Genomic DNA, 25,751 nt, shown 5'->3' on the forward strand with positions numbered 1-25,751 from the left:
GTACCTGCATAAAGCTGATTTGGTGAAAGTTGAGGTAGCCAAAAGAGTTTTTTTTCCAGTTTTAATTTCAGAAGTATACTTTATTCACAAGTTATCTATGAGTAAAGACAAGCAGTGCAAAACAGATCTGTACAGACTTTGCAGGAAGTATCCTGGAATTTTGACATTTCTCTTTAGAGCTTCAATCCATTGCTGCTCACAAAATGGCTGCTGCAAAATGGGTGAATTTGCCAAATCACCACTGCACTTCCGGCCTCCCAGCCTTCCCTTCTAACATGGGAGTGAAAAGACGTTTCCCTAACTCCTCCCTCTTCATCCCCAAGATTGATATCCAAGGGCAGTCATGACTGACCAAATCTGTTCCATTATGGACAGGACTCCTTCCCCGATGATTAGGATTTTGCTAATTCCAGGCTACATTGACAGTTAGAAGTGTTGCCTTACAGTGTAAATTTATAGAAAGTCTTGCTATATGTTTTTGTATTTCTCGCATATTTTTCTTGGACTTGAAAATTTACCTTTTTTATAGTTATCCTTTGCTGATTTCTAAAATGTTCTTGACCTTCAGTCCTCCAGTGAATCTTTGGAGCATTGAATGTATTTACTTTCAATTTGACACTGTCCATAATTACCTTAGTTCGCTGCAGATGGTCTGCTTCAACTCAATCTGTATTCATTTCTTTATAAATGCGTTTAAGACTGTGAGTGAAAAACCACAATCTCAGTATGAAACTCTGTAATGTTATAATCACTCTTTGCGAGGGAATCCTTTACAATGGGATGTTAAACTAATTGTATCTCAGTCCACCCCCACTTCAATGGTACTCTCTTCCTGGGTGTTGTCATCAGTTTCCTCATGCTCCCTAAAGCCCCTGCAAGAACCATCAAAGCTGTTGGACAGGTACATGGACTGAGGCTCATCCCTCAATGTTACCTTCTGGATGTTTAAACTGCCTCATTCCTCCTTCCACCATTCTGTTCCTCACCATGGAACAAATCAGCCTCCGGAGACAGTGTCAAACTTACATTCTTCATCCCTGATGCATTGCAGTGTTCGGAGCCTACATTCCTTGAGCTGCAGACCCTTCCTGCACATGACATTGTTGTGGATCACACTGATGTTCACCAACATCTGCAACACAGCTGTCTTGCTGTCTTCATCAAGTTGTATTTAATTAATACAAACACATCACTGAATGGTATTAACATGTCAGGCTTTAAGTTTAATGCAGTGTTTCAGTTGCAATGGCCCTAATTTAAATAACGGCCCTAATTTTAGAATAAAAGGCACTCCGAACCAATCACCAACCTGCTGACCTAATTCATGCCTCCAGCTCTCAGCTCTTGGGTCTTACTGACATTTTTTGTCTGTCTCAGGTCACTCCTTGCCTTTCGTTCAAACATCAGAACGATGCCTTGTCTGTCAGTGTGAGAAAATTGCTGATTTACCACATTTTCTTAGTGGAGTTCCCTGAAACTGTATTCTAACAACTTTGGTTCTGCATGGATCAAAATCTCCTGCGTTCAATCTGGCCACGATTTCAAAGAGCTGAATCAGCTTCTAATTTACGAGGCCCAATCAATCGCTTGCTCACTGTGTGGCTGCCTGCAGCTCGTGCCTCTGATTCTGAAGGAACCTGTAAATTAAGGATAAAGTTAACTTCAATGCCAAGTGCAAAACTTGACTCACTTTTAGAAACAGGTCAACGTTTGAGACACTTCAGATTCCCTCAAGTATCAGAGTCAGTGCACTGGAGAAGCAAGACTCAGTGAAAGTGAACTTTGAGCTCCTCACAGTGCTTATGAAAGTCAGAATACACCGCTTCAATTGTAATGCCCTCATCAAGGCTCTCTTGTTGAATTATTTTATGAGTTAATAAAGTTAAATGCTGATTGCCTTTACAGGTACAGCTGGCCTGCCTTACGTGATCCAGATTTATCAAAGTAACTGTTAATTTTCTCCCAGATTATCAGTTCTAAAAGACTTCCTGCCACAAGATGATTAAATGGACTGAACTATAAAATTCATACATCTATAAACAGATGTACAATATTTGCACATCTCCACTTCTCTTGAGCCTCAACTACAGCTGAGCAGGACTGGAGGATAATGGCAGAACCTCAGTAATGTTGGATGTATCCTATCTGGTTACAGTGATTTATCAGTCGAAGTTCAGCCAGCCGAGTGAATAGTTGTTCTTTTATTTATTTTTAGCCCATCTATGTCTCAGCTACCTCTCCTCTCTCTGTGACTTCATCAGGATCTTCTGCTTTGGCGTAACACTCAGAAAATAACTCAGCCGTGCCCGTTGTTTCCAGGCACAGATCCCTTTATTATCAAACTGCAGATGATGGAGATCTGAAACAAAGTCCTGATGAGGAGTCACCAGACTCCAAGCGTTAACTCTACTTTCTGTCTACGGATGCTGCCTTACCTGCAGAGTTTCACCAGCAATTTCTGTCTTTGTTATGGATTCCTTTGTGATCCCTTATCAGCCCAACCCCTCCTCTAACTATATCTGAGACATTTGGATTCCCTTTTGTTTTAATTTTTGGATCAGTAGATTAAAAATACATTTTGTGATGAAATTTCGTACACATCGTATGAATCATGTCACAGAAATACTCAGGACTATATTATCATTCAATAACAGTAAATGAACATCACTTGTGGGTTAAGAATTGTTTGTGAAATGTTTAAAAGAGTTTTCGATTATTGTAGCAGTGGGACGTGAGCACTGGATCCAGGTCGATGGTTACCATAAAAATGGAATTCGGCTTGTGTGTGAATCTAATGGCTGGTTCCCGCAGCCCCAGATATCGTGGACTGGTGGAAGTGGACAGAACCTAACAGCAAAGTCTGAAATAAACAATCGACGTGACTCAAAAGGTCTTGTAAATGTCCAGAGCAGTGTAATTGTAACAAAAGATCCAACAAACAACTTCAAGTGCCTCACACATAACCATCTTTTGAAAGAAGAACAAAAAGCAGACATCCAGATAGCAGGTCAGTAAATGATCAAATACAGCTTTATTTTCAAAATAAACACTGCTGTTTGTCAAATCCAGAAAAGCAAATTACATAGTAGATGGAATTTACTGGTGCACTGGAGTTCGCTTTTGACTACAGTGTCACACTCTGAGGTACCTCATTGCATTTACAATTTGAGTTTACATTTACAGTATACATTTGGATTTCATGTCAAACATTTCTCTGGTGCAGACAGAAGTAGGCGATGGCCTGATGGTATTATTGCGAGGCTATTAATTCAGAAACCCAGCTCATGTTCTGGGGAACTGTATTCGAATTCCATCACAGCAGATGGTGGAATTTGAATTCAGTAACAAATTTTTAAAAATGCCTGGAATTAAAAATCTACTGATCGCCATGAAATCCTTGCCAGTTGTTGGAAAAACCCATCTGGTTCACCAATGTCTTTCTAGGAAGGGAAATCTGCCATCCTCACCTGGTCTGGCCTACATGTGACCCCAGACGCACAGCAATGTGGTTGGCTCTCAAGTGCCCTCTGAAATGGCCTAGCAAGCTACTCAGTTGTCCCAATCGCTACAAAGTCTCAAGGAAATGACACCAGATAGATCACCCAGCATCGACCTAGGCACTGGAAAAGACAACGGCAGAAAGAGCCCTGTTGATCCTGCAAGGTCCTCCTCACTAACACCTGGTGGGGGGGGGGGGGGGGGGGGGGGGGGCGCGAGTGCCAAAGTTGGGAAGACTGCCTCACACACGAGTTAAGCAACAGCCCGATATAGTCACACTCAGAGAATCATAACTTACAGACAATGTCCCAGACACCACCATCGCCATCCCTGGTTATGTCCTGTCCCACCAACAGGACAGAGGTGGTTGCACAGAGGTATACATAAGGAAAGTATTGCTCTGGGAGACCTTAATATTGACTTGGGGCCCCGTGAAGTTTCATGGTTTCAGGTTAAACATGAGCAAGGAAACTTCGTGCTGATTACCACATGCCGTCGTCCCTCAGCAGATGAATCAGCTCTCCTCCCTGTTGAACAACACTTAGAGGAAGCACTGAGGGTGTCAAGGGGACAAAATGTACTCTGGGTGGGGGATTTCAATGTCCACCACCAAGAATAGCTCGGCAGCAGTACTACTGATCAGCTGGTCGGGTCCTAAAGGACATAGCTGCTACACAGGGTCTGCGGCAGGTGGAGCGGGAACTAACAAGAGGGAAAAACATACTTGGCCTCATCCTTACCAATCTGCCAGCTACAGTTGCATCTGTCCATGATAGTATCAGTAGGAGTGACCATCGCACAGTCCTTGTGGAGACAAAGTCCCACCTTCACATTGAGAACAACCTCCATCGTGGTGTGTGGCACTATCACCGTGCTAAATGGGACAGACTTCACACGGCTCTAACAACTCAAGCCTGGGCATCCATGAGCCTCTGTGGGCCATCAACAGCAGCAGAATTGTACTCCAGCACAATCTGTAACCTCATGGCCCAGAATATCCCTCTCTCAACCATTACCATCCAGCCAGGGGATCAACCCTGGTTCAATGGAGAGTGCAGGAGGGTGTGCCAGGAGCAGCACCAGGCATTCCTGAAGATGAGATATCAACCTGGCGATGCCACCAAACAGGACTACCTGCACGCCAAACAGTGAAAGCAGCAAGTGATAGACAGAGCTAAGTGATCCCACAACCAACAGATCAGATTTAAGCTCTGCAGTCCTGCTACATCCAGATGTGAATGGAGGTGGACAATTAAACAATTCACTGGAGGAGGAGGGCCCAGAAATATCCCCAACCTCAATGATGGAAGAGCCCAGCACATCAGTGCAGAAGATAAGGCTGAAGCTTTCACAGCAATCTTCAGCCAGAATTGCTGAGTGGACGATCCATCTCAGCCTCCTCCAGTGGTTCCCAGCTTCACAGATACCAGTCTTCAGCCAATTCGATTCACTTCATGTGATATCAAGAAATGGTTGGAGACACTGGATCCAGCAAAGGCTATAGGCCTTGACAATATTCCAGCAATAGTACTGAAGACTTGTGCTGCAGGACTTGCTGCTCACCTGGCCAAGCTGTTCCAGTCCAGTTGCAACACTGTGGAAAATTGCCCAAGTTTGTCCAGTACACAAAAAGCATGACAAATCCAACCCGGCCAGTTACCGCCCCATCAGTCTCCTCTCGATCATCAGTAAGCTGATGGAAGGTGTCAGTAACAGCACGATCAAGCAGCACCAACTCAGCAATAACCTGCTCAGTGACGCCCAGTTTGGGTTCTGCCAGGGTCACTCAGCTCCTGATCCTGTTCCAGCCTTGGCTCAAACATGGACAAAAGAACTAAATTCCGGAAGTGAGGTGAGACTGACAGCCTTTGACATCAAGGTGACATTCGACTGAGTGTGGCATTGAGGAGCCCGAACAACACTGGAGTCAACGGGTATCGGGGGAAAACTCTCTGGTAGTTGGAGTCATACCTGACACACAGGAAGATGGTTGTGGTCGTTGGAGGTCAATCATCTCAGCTCCAGCTCATTTCTGCAGGAGACCCTCAGGGTGGTGTCCTAGGCCCAACCATCTTCAGCTGCCTCATCAATGACCTTCCCTCCATCCTAGGGTCAGAAGTGAGGATGGTGGCCGATGATTGCACAATGTCCCGCACCATTCGCGACTCCTCAGACACTGAAGCAGCCCGTGTTCAAGTGCAACAAGGTCTGGACAATATAAAGGCTTGGGCTGACAAGTGGCAAGTGACATTTGTGCCACACAAATGCCAGGCTATAACCATCTCCAATAAGGGACAATCTAACCACCGACCCTTGGCAATCAATGATGTTACCATCGCTAAATCCCGCACTGTCAACATTCTGGGGGTTATCATTGGCCAGGAATTCAACTGGACTCACCACATAAACACTGTGGCTACAAGAGCAGGCCTGAAGCTCGGAATACTGTGGGAGTAACTCCCCTCCTGACTACTTAAAGCCTGTCCAGTGTCTGCAGTTCACAAGTCAGGAGTGTGATGTAATAACCTCCATTTGCCCTGGATGGGTGCAGCCCCAACGACACTTAAGAAGCTTGACACCATTCAGGACAAAGCACCCTGCTTGATTGGCACCACATCCACAAGCATCCACTCCCTCTACCACCGACGCTCTGTAGCAGCAGTGTGTACTATCTACAAAATAATTCACCAAAGATCTTTGGATAGCACCTTCTAAACAAACAACCACTTCCATCTAGAAGGACAAGGGGTAACAGACATATGGGAACACCACTACCTTCAAGCTCCAATCCTAACCACATGCCATCCTGACTTGGAAATATGTCGCCGTTCCTTCACTGCCACTGTGTCAAAATCCTGGAATTCCCTCCCTGATGGCATTATGGGTCAACTCATAGCAGGTCCACTGCAGCGGTTTCAGAAAGCAGCTCATCCGCCACCTTCTCGAGGTCAAATGCGGACAAGTAACAAACGCTGGGCCCAGCCAGCGACGCCCATATCCCAGAAACAAGTAGCAAAAAAAGGAACTTGAGGAATTTGATGTGGGATCCAACTTCTTGGATGGTAGTGCCCCTACCTCTGAGCCAGAAGATCTGATTTCAAGTCCCACCTATTTGAGAGGTGTGTAATAACAACCTGGCAAAGGTTGATTTTTAAAAAGCCTTTAATGGAAGGGCCTTACTCTGCGGTGTTTCTCCATTGAGCTTAACAATGGATGTGCCAAGCTCCCAGCAGGGACCCTGGACCTTGGAATGTGCAAATCCACATTATACAGTTCTTGACAGCTCTCTGTCCTGAAAGATAGACAAATACAAGCAGATTACGAGTAATTTTCACCCAATTAATAGTGCTCTAGGAGTAGATGATATTCGTCTTGATGCCTTTTGTCTGTTTGTCAATAAATTTCAAAAGGCACAAAAAAACTTTATGCCGTAAATTGATAATAGCACAAAGAGTGTGGTAAAATTTGAATAAGTCTGGATTCTTGCATCAAAATGATAGTTGTCAACTTGTTGACCATCAATTAACAGCCCTTTAACTGAGTAGCTTGTTCACCCATTTCAGCTGGTAGTTAAAAGTGTAGGTTTGGAGTGACAAGTAGGCCAGGCCAGGTAAAAATGGCTGATTTCCCTACTCTGAAGGACATTTGCGAAACAGATGGGTTTTTTCAATAATTGATGTTCACTTTACAGTCACCACTATAGAGACCGGCTTCAAATTTCAGGTTTTATTTGTTGAATTTAAATTTCATCAACTGCTGTGCTGGGTTTGAACCTGTATCCCCAGAACATTCTCTTGGACCCCAGTGACATTTCCACTTCATCATGCACTGGGTCCAATAGCACTGCCCATTTTTGACCCACATGTTTAAAGAGGCCAGCTTTGGCCAGTTGAGTTAGTAGCACAGTAAACAGTCATGCAAAAGCCGTGGTTGATGGGATCCAAGTGACTCAAGGAGAAGAGAGTGACATGGGCAATTTTAACTGCCCACTTATTTGTTTGAAACCTCAGCCTTCAGCATGGGGCCATAAACTCGAAATTGTGCTAAAATCAGTCATTTGAAAAGGATGATTACAGTGGAAGAGGTCAGAAGTTAAAAGTATCTGATTAACTGCCATTTACTTTGCAGATGACTTCTTCCCATCTGTCTCAGGCTGGCTGGTGTTTTTATCTGTGGTGCTCTGTCTTCTCATAATTACTTTAATCGCTGGGATCCTTTGGGATGTGAAACAACTCAGAAATATTAAAGGTACAGTCTCAAATTCAATGACAATGGAGGAGACAGATTCGGGACTTAAGGAAAATGTTAAAACTGAACCAGGGTCTTTTTGTTTGTATTTTTTGTGTTGCACCATAGATGTGATAATTCAGTCATGAAAGTTTTGGTCACAGTGGGAGGGGAGGAGATTGCTGTTTTAATGAAGCCAGCAGCATGTCTGAGAGATCCCTTTGTTTTAATTTTTTTTCATCAAATATTATTGTTTTCAAAGATAATGGGAACTGCAGATGCTGGAGAATCTGAGATAACAAAGTGTGAAGCTGGATGAACACAGCAGCCAAGCAGCATCTTGTGCTCCTAAGATGCTGCTTGGCCTGCTGTGTGCCTCCAGTTTCACACTTTGTTATCTCATTGTTTTCAATTTTTTTTCCCATATCTGCAAAAAAGATCTTTTTGTTTAATTTTCTTCTACCTCCTCATCAATCTTCTGTACAAAGAAGCCAATTTCATTGTATAATACAACATGAAACGCAGCACAGTCTAACTCTTTACCATCTAAATAGAGCTTGGTGTGTGTTACACTGAAGAAGTGCTAATCTGGGTTTGTTTCAAATTGAAATGAATGCTATTAGTTCGTAGTAAGTGCAAGTATGTCAGTTGAATTAAGTCACATTTATTTTTAATTCCAATTTATATTTAATGGATTTCTTTCAGAACTGCGGCATGACAAGACGATTGAACAATACGGTAAGAAATGATGAAATATTTGTCCTCCAGCCAGGGGCCTAGGTATTTTGACGTGCAGATGGCACATCTAACTGCTAAATAATGCCTGTTAAGCAGTCTTACTGAAAATTACTTTGTGCACAATTTACCATATAAGCAGTACCCTTGCAAAATTTGCCATTTTTGAGGTAAATGTTGCTGAGATTCGCTGATGTTTTTACAGACTAAAATCCCGCTTGATAGATCATTGTTTGCTTCTTCCTTGTATTTAATGATGTGGTCATTCATTGAACCATAAAGGTACAATACTGAAGATTTGGTTCCAAAGATAAAAGAAAGTAATATACAAGAGATGGTAACATAGAATGAAGCAATGTATTTACATTTAACACAGTTTGAAAATTTTAGAAATGCTCAATTAAGAATACAATCTTCTTGATCCCAATAGCATCATTTTACTATCTTAGACACCACAAGAATCCTTTCTGAGTCACATCTATAGACTTGACGTAATGTTTTCTTTCAACTCCTGGTCTTTGGTCGCTGATCCTTGATTAGTAACACAATTGAACTCAAACACTGTCAGCTTCACAACACCTCCCTGGTTCTAAACGAATAATTCTGGTCTGGACCTTTCACACAAAAACCCTGACACCTTGAGTTAATCTATTTCCTATCCTCTCTAAATATCTCCCTTCTTATGAGAAATATTTCATAGATTTAACCTGGATTCTACCAAGGTATCTGCCAACAGTATGAATGACATAAGTAGACAAAGCGATGGTGTCCTGCAAAGTGCACCCAGGGAGTTAAGTAAGAAGTTAAAAAGCAAGACCTCAAGGGCAGTGATTTCTTCATTACTCCCAGTGCCACGCACCAGTGAGGGTAAAAATAGAAAGATAGACCAAGTGAATGCGTGGCTGAGAAGCTGGTGTAGGGGCAGGGTTTTCAGATCTCTTCTGGGTTAGAGGTGACCTGTACAAGAGAGACGGGTTACACTTGTACCTCTCTCCTCGGGGGGAGATTTTGTTCCTGTTACCCAGGAGGGTTTAAACTAATTTGACACAGTTTTGGGACTCTGAATAAGAGAGAGACCGTTGAGAAATCAGGGGTAAATACATTAGCCATTGAGAGCACAGTTACTATTTGGGATAGCCGGGGATACAGTAACGGAAAGGAAAGGCTTCTGGTTTAAAGTGCATTTATTTCAATGCATGAGGCCTGACGTAAGGCCGATGAGCTCAGAGAATTGATTGGCTGTGGGGTCTGGGATATTGCAACCAGAACAGAAACAGGGCTGGGAGAAGGGCAGGACTCTCTCCTCAATGTTCCAGGATACAAAAGCTACAGGTGTGACAGAAGTCCAAGTAAGTGAGGAAGGAGAGCTGCCATTTGATAAGGGAGGACATAACAACAGTGCTTAGAGAAGATATTCCAAATGGGTCATCAAATGAGGTCATATGGTTAGAACTTAGAAACAAGAAGGGGATGGTCACTCTGTTGGGACTGTGTAATAGACCCCCCCCCCCGCCCAACAGCCAGTGGTTACTAGAGGAGCAAATGTGTAGAGAGATTGCAGTTACCTGTCAGAATAATAGATAATATAAGTTGGAGATATTAATTTCCCCAGTATTGACTTGACCACCCAGAGTGTAAAAGGTCCGGATGGGGTGGAATTTTTCAAATGTGTCTCAGAAAGTTTGGTAAGTGAATACGTTGAGGTCCTAACTCAGGAGGGTGCAACACTGGACCATCTCTTTGGAACAGGTTCAGGCAAGTGACTGAAGTGTTAGTCGGAGACCACTTTGCAGTGACCGTAACTCCGTCATAGTTATGGAAAAAGATAGGATGGGGTCCACAGGTTAAGGTGCTAAACTGGTGCAGGACCATTTTTGTGGCCTTTTGCAGGATCTAGCAGAGGTTGATTGGGTGAGTCTGTTTGAAGGAAAAGGAATGTGTGGCAAATGGGAGCTTTTCAAAGTGTAATATCAAGAGTCCAGGAACAGTACATTCCTGTTAAGGTGAAGGGAAAAGCTGTCAGATTTGGGGATCCATGGTGAAGAAGGATATTGAGGCTCTGGTCAGGAAATGGAAGGCATACATTCCATTTTAAGCTATCAGGCTCAAGTGAATCCCTATTTGAGTATAAAAAGTATAGGAGCACTCTTAAGAGGGAAATCAGAAGAGCAAAAAGAGGGTATGAGCTGGATCTGGCAGATATTGAGCTTACAATGGTGCAGTGGTATTGTCACTGGACTGTGGGCCAGAGACCCAGATAATGTTCTGGAGACCTGGGTTCAAATCCTGGCAGATGGTGCAATTTGAATTTAATAAATATCTGGAACTAAGAGTCTAATGATGACCACGGATCATTGCTGATTGTTCGGAAAAACCCATCTGGTTCACTCATGCTCTTTAGGGAAGGAAACTGCCGTCCTTACCTGGTCTGGCCTACATGTGACTCTAGACCAACAGCAATGTGATTGTCTCTTAACTGCCCTCTGGGCAATTAGGGAAGGGCAATAAATGCTGGCCTGGCCAGCAACACCCTCATCACCTGAATGAATAAAGGAGATAAGGGTTTAAGATAATCCCAAAAGGTTCTATAGCCATATGAAGAGTAAAAGGCTGGCGAGGGAGAGAATAGGTCCTCTTAAAGATCAGCATGGCCATCTATGTGTGGAACCACAGGAGATGGGGGAGATTTGTAATGAATATTTCCCATCCCTCAGAAAAAGACCTTATGCATTCATCCTATCTGTGCCCCTCAATAGAGTCAACACTGAGGAGAGAATCGTGGATGCTAAGGGAATAAGTGGGACGTGTTTGACCACATACATACGACCAGAGAGGAGGTGTTTGCAGCCTTAGGCGCATTAAGTTAGATAAATTCCCTGGGCCTGATCAAGTCCATCCTTGGACATTGTGGGAGGCTAGGGAAGAAATTGCAGAGATTTTTGCTGCATCTTTAGCCGTTGATGAGGTTCTGGAAGACTGGATGGTGGCTGATGTTGTTCTACTGTTAAAGAAAAGGAGCAAAGATAGTCCAGCGACCTGCAGGACAGTGAGGCTGACATCAGTGGTAGGCAAGTTATTAGAGAGGATACTGAGGGACAGGATCAACCAACATTTGGATAGTCACGCTCTGATGAGGGATAGTCAGCATGGATTTATGCACAAGAAGTTATATCTGACAAATCTTTGAGAGTTTTTCAAAGAGGAAACCAAGAGGATAGATGATGGTAGGATAGTGGATGTTGTCAATATGGTCATTGGTAAGGCCTTTAACAAGGTTTTGCATGGCAGGCTAGTCATGAAAGTTAGGTCGCATGGTATCCAGGGAAAGCTAGCTAATTGGATTGAAAATTGCCTCGATGGTAGGAAGCAAAGGGTGACAGTTGCAGGTTGTTTCTCAGACTGGAGGCCTGTGACTAGTGGTGTGCCGCAGGGATCAGTGCTGGGACCTTTGTTATTTGTTATTTACATCAATGATTTGGATGTAAATGTATAAGGCATGACTGGTAAATTTGCTGAGGTTACAAAGTTAGGAGGTATCGTTGACAGTGAAGAAGGGTATCAAAAATACAGAGGAATCTTGATCAGACAGAGAAGTGGGCTGAGGATGGATAAATGCAATTCAATACAAATAAGTGTGGGGTGTTGCACTTTGGAAAGTCAAACCAAGTAAGACTGAAACAGTAAATTGTAAGGCCCTGAGGAGTGTTATTGAACAGAGGCATCTAGGAGTGTAAGTACGCAATTTACTGAAAGCGGCGTCACAGGTAGACAGGGTGGTGAAGAAGGCATTTAACATGCTGGTCTTCATCAGCCGAGGCACTGAGTATGGGAATTGGGACGTTATGTAACAGTTGTGTAAGTCGTTGGTAAGGCTGCACTTGGGAGCATTGTGTACAGTTTTAGTCACCCTGTTATAGGACAGACAGAGTTAAACTGGAAAGTGTGCAAGCAAGACTTACAAGGATGTTGCCAGGACTAGTAGGCCTGAGTTTTAGGGAGAGTTTGGTCAGGATAGGACTTGCTGTCCTATGTTCAAAGGAATGGTCGGGTGACCTTACTGAGGTGTATGAAATCATGAGGGGCATAGGTGGGATGAATGCATGTAGTCATTTTGCTGGGAGATGGGGAATTGAAAACTAGAGGGCATAGATTTAAGGTGAGAGAGGAAAGATTTAAGAAGGACCTGAGGTGCAACTTCTTCACGCACAGTGTTCTGTGTATGGAATGGGCTGCTAGAGAAAGTGATTGAGGCAGGTACAATGGCAACGTTGTAAAAAAAATTTGGATAGGGACATGGATAGGAAAGTTTTAGAGGAATATGGACCAAATGCGAGCAGTTGGAACTAGCTGAGCAGGCACCGTGGTCAGCATGGCCCAGTTTGGGCTGAAGGGCCTGTATCCATGCCGGATCACTCAATGACTCTGTTACTGATCGTTACATCTGAGAGGCTTGCGAGTTATTTCAGACGGCAGTTAAGAGTTGGTGACATTGCTGTTGGCCTGGAGCTGCTTGTAGGTCAGTCTGGATAAGAACAGCAGAATTTCCTCTTTAAAGGAAGTTAGTGAAACTGATGTTTTTTGTAAGAATTGCTTCATGCCATCATGAGGTTTTTAATTCCAGGTATTTAAATATCAAATGCTACCATGTACTGTGCTAGGATTATTACTTGGATCTCAGGATTACTAGTCTAGCAGCGATACCAAATCAGCATTACCTACCACATTTAGAACCTAAATCCTGTGGTGAGGTCCTCAATCTGTGGTGAATCAATGAAAGGCAAAATAAGAAAACAAGAGTGCCCTGTGTGACTGAAGTAAAATGAAGAACTGTGGATAACTGGAAGTCTGGAGAAACTGAGCAGGTCAGGCAGCGGCTGTGAAGAGAGAAAGTTAACATTTTGAGTCGGTTACATTTTGTATGATGTGAAAGTAGCTGGGAAATAGCAGTCTTGAATATTTTAGTCAAAATGGAAATGCTCAGAGAGAGAGGAGCAGAATTTTCCTTTGCTTCTGTTTGTGCTGTGCCTTGTATCCAGTAAAAAATGATGTCCTGTGATTGAATAACCAGATAAGGTTTACTCTCTCAGGCCAGATGTGAAGAAAAGACCACATGAGCAAGACATGACGGAGCTGCCCAGGGAAGTGTAGCATCCTTAGTGTAATTAGTGTTATTATTATAAGAGAAACTGTCTCATGAATAAATGTCATTGTTTAGAAGATATATAGTAACACTGATGTATATTCACCTGTACAAAAGTAAGGGTTACATTAAGAATGATGTTGTTGTACAGTATCATGAAAGGATGTTTCAAAACGCTTGAGAAACAAGATGTTTCCGAGGTGTGTTCATTGTTTCATTGTGAGAAATTCTGCAGCAATGTCCCACAAACAGAGTATGATGCAATGCGTGAGCTGTGATGTTGGCTGAGGAAAAATGTTGACCAGGGACAATCCCACGGATCGTCAGAGCAGTCCCACGGGATGTTTTATGTCCAACTGATGGGGCAGACAAGGCTCGGTTTAACAAGATATACAAGATAATGAGAGGCATAGATAGAGTTGATAGCCAGAGACTATTTCCCAGGGCAGAAATGGCTAGCACGAGGGGTCATAGTTTTAAGCTGGTTGGTGGAAAGTATAGAGGGGATGTCAGAGGCAGGTTCTTTACGCAGAGAGTTGTGAGAGCATGGAATGCGTTGCCAGCAGCAGTTGTGGAAGCAAGGTCATTGGGGTCATTTAAGAGACTACTGGATATGCATACGGTCACAGAAATGAGAGGGTGTATACATGAGGATCAATGGTCGGCACAACATTGTGGGCTGAAGGGCCTGTTCTGTGCTGTACTGTTCTATGTTCTATGTTCTATGTTATCTCACTTGAAAGATGACACCTCTGATTGTGCAGCAGTCCCTCAGCACTGCACTGGGAGGGTCAGTGTGGATGACATGCTGAGATGTTTGGAGGAGAATCTACAACCTCTTGCCTCAGAGGTGAAAGAGATACAACAGAATCGAGGCTAACACCTGTTTGGGTAAGATCTCAACACTCAAACCACTTCAAATACGGAGAACCTTTGTTTGAATTCACGGTGGGACATGGACATCACTGGCTGGGTCAGCATTTATTGCTAATCCTAGTAGCCCTTGAGAAGGCGGTGATGAGATGCCTTCTAAAACCGCTGTAGGCATCGTGGTATCACATTGGTATCACATGGATTGAGTATCATATTGATGTACCTACCAATAATTTAGTGTTTGTGACAACCAAATCAATGAAGTGTATTAACAGCTTGATTTCTATTTTTAGGTCGGTGGAAATCTGTCAGTGATTCAGGTACGGTATACTGTTTGTCTTGAAATGTGGGTCAGTGAGGACATGGCTGATAGTGACTGAGATTTGCTGCACGTTAAAACACAGCAGCAAACTTCTCCATGACCTTAAGTTTATAGAAGGTAAAATCTGGGAGAGCAGCCTGCAGTGCATTAAGGGAGTCAAGATTGGAGCAGGACTTCCCAAACTGTGGGAACCCCCGACTGGGATCACTTAAACACCAGATGGGGTTGTATGCTCCCCACTCCTTTGAGTCCATGCCCCCACACAGGCATCAAGATCCAGGTGGTATCTGGCCCTCCCTGTTCACCTCACTGTTCACCTCGAGATGGAGTGGGGGAAGCAATGGAGGGATGGAGGGCGGGGTAGGGAGGCGTTCTAAAGGTTCTATTATTTAGGCTGTGAATCCTGAAAAAGAAGCCACAGGCCCCGTCCATTTGACTCAGACTGGGCTGAAAGGAACGGCGTTCCAGGATCTTAATGCAGTGACAGTAAAGGAACAGTGACATGGTTCCAAATCGGCATGGTGCGTGGTATGGAAAGGTGTTTCAGTGAGTCTGTTGTACCTGTATTTCTCGGTGAGACAGGTTGTAGGTTTGGAGGGAGTTATCAGAGAACACTGATGGTGCAGTGAGTTACAGTAATGCATCTTATAGCTGGGACACACTGCTGCCGTTGTCCATCAGTACGGGCTGAACTGAATGTTTAAGGTGGTGGATTGAGTTCTGAAAGGTCAGGTCGATTGGCCCTGCAAAGGGTCAAGTTTTAGTGGTGTTGTTGTTGCAGGACATCTCTACGTAATTGGCAAATATTTTATCACATTCCTTGTAGGTGTTTGACTGACGTTGGTCAGTCAGGAGCTGAGTCACTGCCAGCAGATTTCCCTGTTCTCATCGTGACAGTATTTATGTCGCTGGTCTGGTTAAGTTTCAGGCGAATGATCAACTCCCAAGATGTTGTTGGTTGGCAATCAGTGATGGTGGGAATGTTGATTGTCAGTGCAGCTGATTAAATGCCCACTTCTGAGAGATGGTCATTGCCTGGCACTTGTGTGCCAGTGGCATTACTGATTATATAAAGCGACCTGTCTCAGCTTTCTCTGTGTCCCCACACGGGAGTAGGATGTAACATGTCACTGCTGCTATTGGTGTGAAACTTTGAAATGGTTTTGAAAAAGATTAAAGACCGGAATGAGGAAATTCTTCCCTTACCGCCCAGACTGCAGCTTAACTTTCTCAACATTTTCAGGCTAATGCCTTCCAATTCACAGCCAGCAGTTAAAAGTTCACGTGCCATTTTCTTCTGTGGAATTATATACATGCTGATTTCCCCGGTTTCACTGGTTTCTTGTTTCTGATTTCAGATTGGAAGAATATTTCGAAGTGCAAAGGTAAGGTCCTTATGCTATCACAATGAGTATTTATGGAAGAGTAACTACAAGGGATTTTATCCCTGAGCCACCTTCTCTTGTCACTCTCCAGTAACAATGTGCATCCTTCAGGGGAACTTTCTGGGTTCCTGTTGCTGCATCAGGGTATCAAACCCCAGCAGCACCGATTGGGAAATAGCTGCTACACTGCCCACAATTTTCCGTCTATCGATGGGAATGAATGGCAGATCAAGAGCAGCATGGATGCAGTTTCCAATCTGCATGACAATTGGGCGACTCACAGGCCAGCAATGTGAACTCAGAAAACAAGCTCTGAAGTTGGAAGATTTCTGTATTTTTAACAGGTATAATTCATATAGTTCAGTGTCTGTCACTCTTATCCTTTCCATCCTGTGACTCCTGGTCTGTTCCTGATCTAATTCAGCCTGAGGACATTGCACCTGTTCCTTGGGTATGGTCCGAGGTCCAGTCATCTTTCGCTGCATTTTAATTTATTTTTGGAATGTGTACATTTATTTTCCATCCTTTATTTCCCTTGAGGAGGTGCAGTTGAGCAGGCTCCTAGAACAATGGGAGATCACGTGGTGTTGATGCACCCACAAAGCTGTCAGGGGTGTATTCCCAGAATGTTATGCCAACAATAGTGAAGGAACAGCAGTATAGTTCCCATTCAGGATGGTGTCTGAGTGTGAGGAGGGGCCTTGTAACTGTCGGGTGGTGATGACCCCATGCATCTGCTTCCATTGTCTTCCACGGTGGTGGGGGTCAGGGGTTTATCAGGAAATTGAATGGACACATAATGCGAGTAAAGCTGCAAGGTTTGGGGATTACAATGGAGGAATAGAACTGACTGAATTGTTTTATAGAGAGCTGGGATTGACATGAAGGCTAAATCACCACTGTCTGTGCCATTGTGACTCTGAGAGGCTGCTGTAGGAGGAAGCTGAGTGAGTGCATGCAGTGTACCTCGTGTGTGGTACGCACTGCTACCAGTATGCAGACAGCAGTGTGCACCAGAGGGGGCTTATCGTCACAGGCCCAGTGACCTGTAAATGTCAGAGCAGTAACGGTTTCAAAGTCTGTGTCTCTGTAGGAAGGTGGTCACTGGACCATTCACCGCAATGAATGAGGAGCTGATCCCAAAGGGAAGTGGTGGGATCCCAGTATCGGTGATTTGATTCGATTTATTTTTGTCACAAGTACTGAGGTACAGTGCAAAGTATTGCTTTGCAAGCTATCCGGGGGAATTATAACGTACCTAAGTACATCAGGAGAATAGAACAAAATGCCGAATACAATGTTACAGCTGCAGAGAAAGATCAATTTGAATATATGATAGGTCTGTTCATTATGTGGTTTCAAACTGTTGTATCTTCTGCCCAATGGAAGAGGGTGGAAGGGAATGGTACTCAATTTCCACAGTTCAGGATCATGCCATGCATTTTTCCAGGTATCTCTGGGCACTCCCATCGTGTGGCTCCTCACTTAGTTAAGAAGAATGCCAATGCTATGTTGAAGAGGGCCAGCCAGTATCTATGGATTTCCAGTCTGAATGATCAATGTGAGAGGTTTATAGGAATCGGGTTCGTTGCTGGATTCTCCCATGTGTCAGAGATCCTTGATTGCACGTTGGTCTTACCCAACAGGAAAGACTTTCACTCAACGTACAGCTGTTCTGAAGCTATTAGTAAATGTTTCTTCAGGCCTCAGTGAGGAGATTTCTCACAATACTTACACTCTCAGGCACTCCTGACCTTCTCAGGCCCCACTTGTGTCTTCAAGATGAATGCTGGGTGGCCAGGGCTACCTGGTGAAGACACAGTTCCTCCTATTTCTATCGAATCTATCCCAGATGATATTGAACTTCTTGCGTATCCATCAGACTCCTGAAGGCTTCTTCATCGATGCTTTGGAGTGTCAGGGCATGAGATACTGACCTTTGACCTGGAGCTGTAGCTACAGTATTTGTTTGACTGGTGCATCTGTGGCTGGTGGTCACATTGCATAAAGCTGATGGTTATTCGGTGATGGCAATGCTGTTGGATGTTAAGAGGAGATATGTAGGCAATTGCTTGGTACTTCTATATCATGAAAATAACTTGTTAGTTCAAGCCTGGATGTTGTCCAGGTCACTTGCATATGGATGCAGACTGCTTCAGTATCTGAGGAGCGGTGAATAGTGCTGAGTGTTGTACCCCAGGCAGCTAAAGATGGTTGGGTCGAGGAAGAGATGTTTCATCACATCTCTGAGCAGCTTGATTCGAAAGTATCTTCCCCGAGGAGCTGCTGTAGTGATGTCTCTTGCTGAGATGATTGATTTCCAGCAACCACATCCAACTTCCTTTGGACAGGAAATGATTCTTTAATGCAAGGAGTATCAGGAATAAAAGTGATGAACTTAGAGCATGGATCAGTACCTGGTGCTATGATGTTGTGGCCATAACAGAGACATGGGTTTCTCAGGGGCAGGAATGGTTGCTGGATGTTCCAGGGTTTAGAACGTTTAAAAAGAATAGGGAGGGGGGAAAAAGAGGAGGGGGTGTAGCACTACGAATCAGAGAGGGTATCACAGCTACAGAAGCTTCCACTGTCGAGGAAGATCTGCCTACTGAGTCAGTATGGGTGGAAATTAGGAACAGCAAGGGAGTAGTCACCTCGTTAGGGGTTTAGTACAGGCCCCCCAATAGCAGCAGGGAGATTGAAGAAAGCATAGGTCGACAGATTTTGGAAAAGTGTGCACGCAGTAGGGTTGTTGTAATGGGTGACTTTAACTTTCCTAATATTGATTGGAACCTCCTTCGAGCAGATGATTTGAATGGAGCTGTTTTTGTAAGGTGTGTTCAGGAGGGTTTCCTAACGCAGTACGTTGACAGGCCGACGAGGGGAGAGGCCATTCTAGACTTGGTGCTTGGAAACGAGCCGGGGCAGGTATCAGATCTTGTGGTGCGAGAGCATTTTGGTGATAGTGACCATAACTGCCTCACATTCTACATAGCTATGGAGAAGGAGAGGATTAGGCAAAATGGGAGGATATTCAATTGGGGAAGAGGAAACTATGATGCGATTAGACATGAGTTAGGAAGCATGGACTGGGAGCAGTTGTTCCATGGTAAGGGCACTATAGACATGTGGAGACTGTTCAAGGAACACTTGTTGGGAGTGATGAGTAAATATGTCCCTCTGAGACAGGCAAGAAGGGGTAAGATTAAGGAACCTTGGATGATGAGAGCGGTGGAGCTTCTAGTGAAAAGGAAGAAGGTAGCTTACATAAGGTGGAGGAAGCTAGGGTCAAGTTCAGCTAGAGAGGATTACATGCAGGCAAGGAAGGAGCTCAAAAATGGTCTGAGGAGAGCCAGGAGGGGGCACGAGAAAGGCTTGGCAGAAGGAATCCGGGAAAACACAAAGGCATTTTACACTTACGTGAGGAATAAGAGAATGATCAAAGAAAGAGTAGGGCCGATCAGGGATAGCATAGGGAACTTGTGTGTGGAGCCTGAGGAGGTAGGGGAAGCCCTAAATGAGTTTTTTGCTTCTGTCTTTACGAAAGAAACGAAGTTTGGAGTGAATGAACCCTTTGAAGAGCAGGTGTGCATGCTGGAATGGACAGAGATAGAGGAAGCTGATGTGCTGAAAATTTTGTCAAACATTAAGATTGACAAGTCGCCAGGCCCGGACCAGATTTGTCCTCGGCTGCTTTGGGAAGCGAGAAATGCAATTGCTTCGCCACTTGCGAAGATCTTTTCATCCTCGCTCTCCACTGGAGTCGTACCTGAGGACTGGAGAGAGGCAAATGTAATTCCTCTCTTCAAGAAAGGAAATAGGGAAATCCCCGGCAATTATAGACCGGTAAGTCTCACGTCTGTCGTCTGCAAGGTGTTAGAAAGGATTCTGAGGGATAAGATTTATCACCATCTGGAAGAGCATGGCTTGATCAAATACAGTCAACACGGCTTTGTGAGGGGTAGGTCATGCCTTACAAACCTTATCGAGTTTTTTGAGGATGTGACTAGAAAAGTTGATGAGGGTCGAGCTGTGGATGTGGTGTATATGGACTTCAGTAAGGCATTTGATAAGGTTCCCCGTGGTAGGCTCATTCAGAAGGTCAGGAGGAATGGGATACAGGGGAACTGAGCTGCTTGGATACAGAATTGGCTGGCCAACAGAAGACAGCGAGTGGTAGTAGAAGGAAAATATTCTGCCTGGAAGTCAGTGGTGAGTGGAGTTCCACAGGGCTCTGTCCTTGGGCCTCTACTGTTTGTAATTTTTATTAATGACTTGGACGAGGGGATTGAAGGATGGGTCAGCAAGTTTGCAGACGACACAAAGGTCGGAGGTGTCGTTGACAGTGTAGAGGGCTGTTGTAGGCTGCAGCGGGACATTGACAGGCTGCAGAGATGGGCTGAGAGGTGGCAGATGGAGTTCAACCTGGGTAAATGCGAGGTGATGCATTTTGGAAAGTCGAATTTGAAAGCTGAGTACAGGATTAAGGATAGGATTCTTGGCAGCGTGGAGGAACAGAGGGATCTTGGTGTGCAGATACATAGATCCCTTAAAATGGCCACCCAAGTGGACAGGGTTGTTAAGAAAGCATATGGTGTTTTGGCTTTCATTAACAGGGGGATTGAGTTTAAGAGTCGTGAGATCTTGTTGCAGCTCTATAAAACTTTGGTTAGACCGCACTTGGAATACTGCGTCCAGTTCTGGGCGCCCTATTGTAGGAAAGATGTGGATGCTTTGGAGAGGGTTCAGAGGAGGTTTACCAGGATGCTGCCTGGACCTAGAGGGCTTATCTTATGAAGAGAGGTTGACTGAGCTCGGTCTCTTTTCATTGGAGAAAAGGAGGAGGAGAGGGGACCTAATTGAGGTATACAAGACAATGAGAGGCATAGATAGAGTTGATAGCCAGAGACTATTTCCCAGGGCAGAAATGGCTAGCACGAGAGGTCATAGTTTTAAGCTGGTTGGTGGAAAGTATAGAGGGGATGTCAGAGGCAGGTTCTTTACGCAGAGAGTTGTGAGAGCATGGAATGCGTTGCCAGCAGCAGTTGTGGAAGCAAGGTCATTGGGGTCATTTAAGAGACTGCTGGACATGCATATGGTCACAGAAATTTGAGGGTGTATACATGAGGATCAATGGTCGACACAACATTGTGGGCTGAAGGGCCTGTTCTGTGCTGTACTGTTCTATGTTCTATGTTCTATTCCAAACGATGAACAATCCTGCCCTTTTGATTCGAAATGGCTTCCATTTTACAAGGATTCTTTGGTGCCACACTTTGTCAAGTACAGCCTTGATCTCAGGTACAGTTGCACTCAGCTTGCCTCTGCATTTCAGCTTTTTGTTCATGTTTGGAGAAAACCTGCAATAAAGCTTAGAGCAGAGCCATCCTAACAGACTGAAACTGAGCGTCGGTGAGCAGGCTATTGCTAAATTATTCCCCCTTGATAGCGCAGTCAAAAATATCTTCACTCACTGCAGTGGGCCAGGATTAGACTGAGAGTGCTGTATTTGGTGGAATTGGAAACTGACTCAGGACTGGCCTTCTGTCTTGGTGGTAAAGTCATGAGATTAAAAAGTGAGGGTGTGAAATTCTGCTGCTCACAGACTGTTGTACCTCAAAGATGTTTGGATTTCAAGATCAGTTTTTTTTCGAACAACAAAATGAGGCAGAGACTGATGAAAGTACTTTGCAGATGAGTCAACAGCTGTGGTAAAGGGAAGATTAAAGCTTGAGGTTCCAGCAAATGACTTTTCATCAGAATATTTTGCATTCTCTGAGTTTTACCAGAACTGACCATTTTATATTTCTGTAACTCCACAGCCACTAAAACTCGAATTTTCATCAACTTGAGCTTTGCTCTCTCCAGGCCTGTCAGATGAAATTTTAGAGGCAGCTTTTATCCATCACAACCTTCCCTGCAGCAATCTCTCCTCAAATCTGTTCCTATACTTCTGCTATCCCTTTAAAAGACGTCCTGTTGAAATCCTGTTTTTCCCGGTTTGCTTCCTCTCTGTAAAGTGCTTTCAGGCATCTGTCTATCAGCCAGGAGTGATACAGATTACAAGTTTTTGTTCTCCTGAACATGAGTTTTGTTCCAATAACCCTGCCTTCATTTTGGATTTCAGTCATTAGTTTTGATTGATTTAACTGAACCTCTCAGATTTTTCCCTTTCTATTTCCAGTCCCTGTAAATCTGGATGCAGAAACAGCAAACCCAAAGCTTGAGGTATCCAAAGATCGGAAGAAGGTGAGATTGACCCAGACAGCATTGAGCGTCGACAACAATGAAGAGAGGTTTACAGTCTTGGAATCAGTGCTGGGATCAGAGGAATTTACTTCAGGCTCACACTACTGGGAGGTGGATGTGGTGGGGAATCAGCACTGGACTGTGGGAGTAGCCACACTATCTGTGGAGAGGAAGAAAGAAATCCAAGTGAAAGCAGAGAATGGTCTGTGGACGATTGGTAGGGCTGGGGATAAATTTCAGGCAAACGCTGAAAATACAATCGATATCCAAGCTGGTGAGGTTCCCACGAAAATTGGTGTTTATCTCAGTTATGAGACCGGGACTGTTTCATTTTACAGCGCAGATACAAAGATTTACCTGCACACTTTCACTGGATGTGGATTCACAGAGAAACTGTATCCTTTCTTCAGTACAACAGTCTGTAACACGTGGCTGAGAATCTGCCCAGTTTAACATTGTTTCTGTGAAAAGTTTCTAACCTGAAGGTTTCTACAAAGTATTTTACAGTTTAACAGGAAAAAAGGGACCTAGAATCATGCCATTTTACAAAACGCTGTCTGATTGTCTGAGCTTTTAAGTGATGTAATATGCATTTGATCAGATTCACAGAGAGGAGGTGGTTTCCCTCCATGTAAACCACTGATAGGCCAGGGATTGTCTTACTTTGGAGAAGAGGAGGAGGAGGAGAGGGGACCTAATTGAGGTGTACAATTGAGGTATCCCCTGAGAAAAAGAACAGGAAATGACATCGCCAACCCAAGGTAACCTAACCAGATAAATATAAAGTGGGACATAACACCAGCGCTTTTTCGGAGGCTCACTGATGATGTTACCTAGAATGGTGACGAAACGTCTGAAAACTAACCTTCCAGCTCAGCGAGCAAACTCACATCCAGAACCTCAACCTGAGCTACAAATCTTCTCAAAACTCGCTGAGGTATACAAGATAATGAGAGGCATAGATAGAGTTGATAGCCAGAGACTATTTCCCAGGGCAGAAATGGCTAACACGAGGGGTCATAGTTTTAAGCTGTTTGTAGGAAAGTATAGAGGGGATGTCAGAGGCGGGTTCTTTACACAGGGAGTTGTGAGAGCATGGAATGCGTTGCCAGCAGCAGTTGTGGAAGCAAGGTCATTGGAGACATTTAAGAGACTGCTGGACATGCATATGGTCACAGAAATTTGAGGGTGCATACATGAGGATCAATGGTCGGCACAACATCGTGGGCTGAAGGGCCTGTTCTGTACTGTACTGTTCTATGTTCTATGTTCTAGATGGATTTGTCATCCACCTGCTCCCAGGGGAGCTGATGGCCGAGTGGTTTTATCATTAGACTGTTAATCCAGAGACCCAGATAATGTTCAATTTTTTTCTGAAAAGTCTGGAAGTCAGAGTCTAATAATGACCATAAATCCATTGTCAATTGGTGTAAAAACCCATCTGGTTCACTAATGTCCTTTAGGGAAGGATAGTGCCCTCCTTACCTGGTCTGGCCGACATGTGACCCCAGACCCACAGCAATGTGGTTGACTCTGAACTGCCGTCTGGGCAATAAATGCTACCCTGGTCTACAATGTGCTCGACCCATAAATTAATAAGTAAAATAAAAAGATTATTCTGGAATCCATGTTACCAGAGACTTCACTGTTTCAACTGAGTCTTAGGATTGGATAATGTGACCTGTCCCTCAGTCTGGAATCAGATGAGGGTCAGCGCTACAATATACTTGAACAGTAAATGAGCTGGATTTTGATGTGTAGAATGAGTACCTGATGTGGGAAGCAATGTCATACTTAGCAAAAGATTTGAAATGAATTTGAGACAAAATAGAAACTGTTGGTATAGCTCAGCAGGTCTGGCAGTATCTGTGGAAAGAAATCAGAGTTAATGTTTCAGGTCGAGTGACTGCTTTCCTTCAGGGTGCAGTGAGTATGTAGCTAATGGTTCATGTGCTTTACTCTACAGCTTTTGTTCTTTCGAGTTAAGTTTATGTGTACAAAATGGATAAATGTAAAACAAAGTGCATCTTCAATTCCATTACACCTGAAAGGTTAGGGCAATGTTTCTTTTAACATCTCCAAATGTATGATCATGAAAAAATGTGGAATTGCTTGGCTGGAGAGGCAGAGATTTAGTGGTGAAGCTGCTTGCAAAGAAATAGAGTTGAGGGAGATGTTTTTATCTGTAATTTAGAGCTAAATTATGATACAAGTTTTACAGAAATCTGGTCTGAGAAGAAATTGTAGAGGAAGAATCCTCAAGAGATCAGTGTGACTATAGCCCAGGACAGGTTACATCATCATGCTCCTGGGGAGAGCTTAAGGAGATTTTCTGGTTTAAATTTCTTTTTGCTGAGGGAGGTGGTTAGTTGTAGTTTGGAACTGGGAGTGTTGCAGAAAAGAAATGGCTTCCAGCAACACAAGTACCGTCATTCGCAGTCTCTAGGTAGTTCGGTCCCAGAGAGTGTGGCTCCAAACCTTTTGAAAAGGGGTTAAAAGACAGAAGCCCAGTGCAGCTGAGTGTGGGATGAAGGAAGTTCACAAAAAGTTTTTGCTTCTGAGGCTGGACCTTGAAGAGTGAAGATTCGGACTCCCTTGTGAAGGAAACAAAATTTTGTGACACAAGGCGGTCACTAATATCTGGATGGGTTCCCGAGAAATCTACAGACCTTGTTGTGGTTGTATCTGCCATTCACAGTGCAGAATATCGGGGAGCCGAGCACGATTTGTTTGTGAACTCGGGGTTACTAAGTTAATTCTGAATGTTCAAGTGTGAGTTTTTTAAAAAGACAGACATAGCCTACTCCGTGTCCTGTTTTCCAGTTAATACTGCCTGAACTGGTGCTTATCTCCATGTTCTGCTACTTTTGTTCAACTGTACGAAGCATTTTGCTTTTCCTTGCACAGTGTGAATTGTATAATTGAATATTATGACTGCGATGGGACAATGAGCACGAATAGTCAAGCCTCATGACTCCTCCAGTGACATCATTTGTACAAATGGAAAATACCCATTTGCTTCTCCTTTGTATTTCTAATAAACATAAAAGAAACATCACCGGGCTTCATTGCTGTGCTCACATCATTTGTTTACTGTCGCTCAGTCTCAGTCAGGGACTGTATGGATAAGTGAGCCCCAGGGTTCCACAAACCATCACAAATGTGTAAATACCCAATTAAATCACCAAGATGCCCAATTTGTCGAACTGACTCTGATTCAGGTTAAAATTAATTCACACCAGGGTTTGTCCCAATAGGAAAAATAACCATTTATTGTAAACCAACTTCATGTTTTCGAAGTGACAAAAGAAAAATAGATTTC

At 43.9% G+C, this 25,751-nt stretch overlaps 1 protein-coding gene across 4 annotated transcripts in view; it reads left to right on the forward strand.

Annotated features, from left to right (window-relative positions):
* LOC132206216 (butyrophilin subfamily 3 member A3-like) overlaps positions 1–25,487 on the forward strand; it is a 30,975-nt gene extending 5,488 nt beyond the window's left edge. Inside the window, exons 4-9 of one of the 4 annotated variants that reach the window (XM_059639525.1) lie at positions 2,723–3,007; positions 7,627–7,746; positions 8,431–8,463; positions 14,767–14,793; positions 16,154–16,180; positions 22,365–25,487. In XM_059639525.1, the coding sequence (XP_059495508.1) occupies positions 2,723–3,007; positions 7,627–7,746; positions 8,431–8,463; positions 14,767–14,793; positions 16,154–16,180; positions 22,365–22,882 (1,010 nt within the window). In that variant the 3' untranslated portion in view covers positions 22,883–25,487. The remainder of the gene's footprint in view (positions 1–2,722; positions 3,008–7,626; positions 7,747–8,430; positions 8,464–14,766; positions 14,794–16,153; positions 16,181–22,364) is intronic. The other 3 variants (XM_059639527.1, XM_059639526.1, XM_059639528.1) reach the window with 3 other exon arrangements.
* The last annotated feature ends 264 nt before the right edge of the window (positions 25,488–25,751 follow it).

Source organism: Stegostoma tigrinum, chromosome 34 (genome assembly GCF_030684315.1).
Source record: "Stegostoma tigrinum isolate sSteTig4 chromosome 34, sSteTig4.hap1, whole genome shotgun sequence".
Classification (NCBI taxonomy): Eukaryota; Metazoa; Chordata; class Chondrichthyes; order Orectolobiformes; family Stegostomatidae; genus Stegostoma; species Stegostoma tigrinum.